Below are 4,128 nucleotides of genomic sequence, written 5' to 3'. Positions count from 1 at the left end.
CCACAAAACCTAGTACCATCAATTAACTAGCACAACTTGGGTGTTCCCCCCACATTATTTAGGATAAAAAGCAGAAATACTTTGATTACGCTTTCAATCCAGTTTACACTCAACTGCAGGAAGCCAGGATAGTACAGCTGTTGTTCTACTGCTTTCAACAGCATGAAAAGCCAGACTCCACATCCTGAACTAGCATTTTCGTAGCTGCTGGGTGCTCAGCCTGCATTTTACCTACCAGAGCTGTGACTGTTTGTCCATGCACGTACATTAAACTCAATGCTGGTTCTTTCTAGAAGCACAGCTAAGCTGCTCTTACACACCCAATAGGCCTTGGACTTGCCTTTCCTAGCCAAGCCTGCTTTTGGCAAGCCTCTTCTGAAAGATCACTCAGTGCAGTACGTCCAGACAACTCTGCTAGTTCCCAAATGGGGTTGCAAGTGGAAACAGGAAGCAACATTTGTTCACCTGAGCCACAATTAACCACACAGGAAAAAGATGCAGTTCAGCCATTTGAGACACTTGTCCAGACTGTTTGAACTAGCCCTCACTCCTCAAGAAGGGCAGTGGCCCTTGCTGTGGGGCACCTTGCAGGCTCTGGGCTCAGGAGAAAGGGTGTACCAGCTCCAGCACTGCCCTCAGCAGCTGCCAGGTGACACCTGCCCAGCTTTGCTACGAGGACAACACACCTGACTTTGGGCCTGTGGAAATGGGAGCCTCCTGGCCTGGGCCCCTGGGGGAGCAGACTGCAACCCTTCCGTAATTACAACTTAAAGGGAAAAATACCACGCAGAAAACCACAAAATATTAAAGAGTCAACAATCCTAAGTGGAGCTATGGGAGCCAGGTCTATGTAAAAATGGCCTGCTCAGGTCTTCCTCTGGTGTGTTGCAGCTCTCCTTTCCTGTGCCCAGACAGGCCAGTCTGTGAAGTGGGCACAGAACTATGTGGTTCCACAAGGTTTTTTATGGAGCCATCTCCAGACATTTCAACCTACATATCACTTCAGCAGTATCAGTTCTGTAGGTCACTACCTTAATGGTTTACTCAGGCACATAAACCAAGGAAGCTGTGGGACAAGAGAAAGGTTTTTAACTACCTGAACGGTTTTAAAGCAATGTTCTTCCACAGAAACTCATTGCTTCCTGGAATTTCAGACACTGCTGTCTTAACTGGCTATTTGAAAGCTAAATGAGAAGATATAGAAGATATTCCCCACTTTGTGACCTGGTAAAGATGCTGCACTCACTTGTTCGATAAAGGCAAAGCACAAGGATATTTCTGGCATCAGTGGGATTTTTTTTTTTGCTCTCTTATGACTGCATTTTCCCCAAACTTAGTTCCAAACCCAGTCATTTGTGACAGTCAGCTTAAAGGAGACTTAACGCACCAAGGAAGGGGCGTTTTAATGCAGTAGTGGAAAAGTTTTGTAGGAATGCACAGATCAAATGACAAAATACAGACACAGCAGAAGGCAGTTTGATTAAGAGTCTTCCACAAGACAGATCGCTTGTGGCAATGCTACACTCTTCTAGCAAGCAAAAAACTGACTGTAAGTCAATCCAGTCAGCATTAGAGCTTGTGCTATAAAATTAGCATCCACAGAATCAAGAGACAGGCTCAAACCATTGCATTTCCAACCCTGAAAGACAGGCACAACATTTCCCACTGCTGCTTGCTTCATCGCAGTGAAGGAATGACTCCTCTGTTCAGCATCAACAAGCTTCTGTGATTAGTGTTCATCCAGCCCTCCCTTGCACACGAGAAACAAGGGTTCTCCTGCATGCCCAGAGCCTTCTTGAACACAGCTTGGGCAGGTCTCATCGATCCAGACTGCGCTTCTGAGCTGCTTCTGAACACACATTCCTGAGCAGATTGATCACAGACCTCGGGTCTGCGCTCTTCATAATAGCACTGCCAGACACAATCATATTGGCACCTGCCTGAAAGACATGGGACACCCATTCAATGGAACTGGCTTACAGTTTTGCTGTTGTAAAGCACTTAAGGAGGTACTGAATTCTGGGCTAGTGGTAAACAAGCGCTACTTCTGGGACACAGGTGACATACCTCCAACTACAACACCCAATTAGGTTTAGAAAAGACAGCTCTTCCCCCCTCTTTCTCCATCATTGCTCCTATTTACCTGAACACACAAGAAACAAACAACTTCTCTAGCTTAGGGGAGGCTTCAGTAGCCACTATTAAGAAAAGGCAAAAGATTAGACCCCAAGTAGATTTTTATATTAGGTGCCTAAGTGTGTTCCCTCTGAAAACTTTTAACAGCCAAAATTCCTCCAAAGCTTCATTTTCTGGGAGCTGATCAAGTGTCTTAGCATAGTGACTGAGAACAGTACTCTGCTGTGACCTCTTACCTCTGCACACTTATGGATAGTGTCAGGCCCTACTCCTCCATCCACTTCTATATCCAAGGAGGGGAACTGTGTCCTCAGCCACTGAACCTGGGGAACCACATAAAAAGGTGGGCACTGAGATCCACACTGAGCTACCACCATCTCATGCAGTTTCTTACACATCTAGACAAGGTTTATTTACTTCACCACTACACTCCATACTGTTAGTTAGCTTTTAGCTCAATAAATAAGGAAAGAGAAACGTAGTTTACCTTTGGCATCATGTCTTCCATAAATTTTTGCCCTCCAAATCCAGGTTCTACTGTCATCACCAAAGCCATGTCTATCTGATTGGCCCAAGGTGCCAAGTGTTCAACTGTAGTGCCAGGCTTGATGGCCAAGCCAACCTGTGGGGAGGTAAGAAAAATCCAAGTGCACCTTAGGATGATGGCAAGGCTGGCCTGAGCTCAGTACAGACTCCTAGAAAAGTAACTGTGTGTCTGTCTAAGCTCTGGAAGAACAAGCTGGTTTAGGTAAAGATTCCCGATTCTCTTCACTGAGACTGAAGACTGACTTCATGCACTGAGTGTTAGGGCTGCAAGTGCCAATGTCTGACCACCTGAAATGGCAACAGTTAGTTTTTCATAGAATCATGGAATCAGAATATCCTGAGCTGGAAGGGACCCACAAGGATCACTGAGTCCAAATCCTGGCCCTGCACAGGACAGCCCCAACAATCCCACCATATGCCTGAGAACATCGTCCAAGTGCTCCTTGAGCTCTGGCAGACTTGAGGCCATAACCACGTCCCCAGAGAGCCTATTCCACTGCCCAAACACCCCCTGGATGAAGAAACTTTTGCTAATATCCAACTTACACTTCCCCCGACATAGATTCACTGGTCACCAGAGAACCTGCCAGCAAGGTGGCTGCTCATTACGCCGAGCGCAGACCGTGCTCCCCTCACCTTCATCCCATTCTCTCGAATGTCCTTTATCAGCGCCCCGGGATTGTCCGTCGCTTCTAGATGGAAGGTGTACTGGTTCGCGCCAGCGACTGCCATGGGCTTAACCCACTGCTCCGGCCTGGCCACCATCATGTGCATGTCTGGAAGAGGGGAGCGAGCGGGGAGCTGGGGCCGGGTCCCGCTGCCGAAGGGGCAGCGCCCCGCAGCCCCCGGCCCTTACCGAAGAAGGGCTCCTGGCCCAGCTGCTTGCGCAGGCTCTCCACGACAGGGTGGCCGAAGGTGATGTTCGGGACGAAGTGTCTTGGGGCCGAAGAGAGAGACGCGGCCGCCCGCAGGTTACCCCGGGCGGGCCGGGTGGGGCGGGCGGACCGGCCCGCCCCCGCGCCCCCGTCCCGTCCCGCCCGCCCCCGGCGGTTACCCGTCCATTACATCCAGGTGCAGGTAGTCAGCCCCGCAGTCCAGCATGCGGCTGCACTCGGCGCCCAGCGCCGCCAGGTCGCGTTGAGGATGGACGGCCCGATCCTGCACCCTGACGCCATCACTGCGGCCGCGGCTGCTGCCGGGACGGGGGCGGGGGCGGGCGGGGGCAGGGGGGGCGGCGCCTCCGCCATCTCGGGGCCGCGGCTCCGCCCGCGCTGAGGGACACAAATGGCGCCGCAGGGGGCGGTCGAGCGGCTTCGGCCCCTCCCGACCGCGACCCGCGGGCCCAGACCGAGGGGAGTAATGATAACAACCCTGGTCTGAGTGGTTTACAGTTCCCAGGGAAGTGTATTTCGTCAGCCTCAAAGACAGTTCCAGCCCCACGCTGGA

General features: G+C 51.1%; 1 protein-coding gene across 1 annotated transcript; it reads right to left on the bottom strand.

The window, feature by feature from the left end:
* Positions 1-1,367: 1,367 nt before the first annotated feature.
* On the bottom strand, positions 1,368-3,857 carry RPE (ribulose-5-phosphate-3-epimerase). The gene is given in 7 exon segments (XM_018071734.3): positions 1,368-1,940; positions 2,373-2,459; positions 2,624-2,758; positions 3,319-3,458; positions 3,539-3,618; positions 3,737-3,818; positions 3,821-3,857. Coding segments are annotated over 7 exon segments (684 nt in total). The 3' UTR covers positions 1,368-1,817.
* Between the last annotated feature and the right edge of the window lie 271 nt (positions 3,858-4,128).

Source organism: Manacus vitellinus, unplaced genomic scaffold, assembly GCF_001715985.3.
Source record: "Manacus vitellinus isolate BGI_N305 unplaced genomic scaffold, ASM171598v3 scaffold_20_pilon, whole genome shotgun sequence".
Lineage (NCBI taxonomy): Eukaryota > Metazoa > Chordata > Aves > Passeriformes > Pipridae > Manacus > Manacus vitellinus.
Note: the sequence above shows the minus strand (reverse complement) of the source record. Positions and strands in the feature narration are given on the sequence as shown.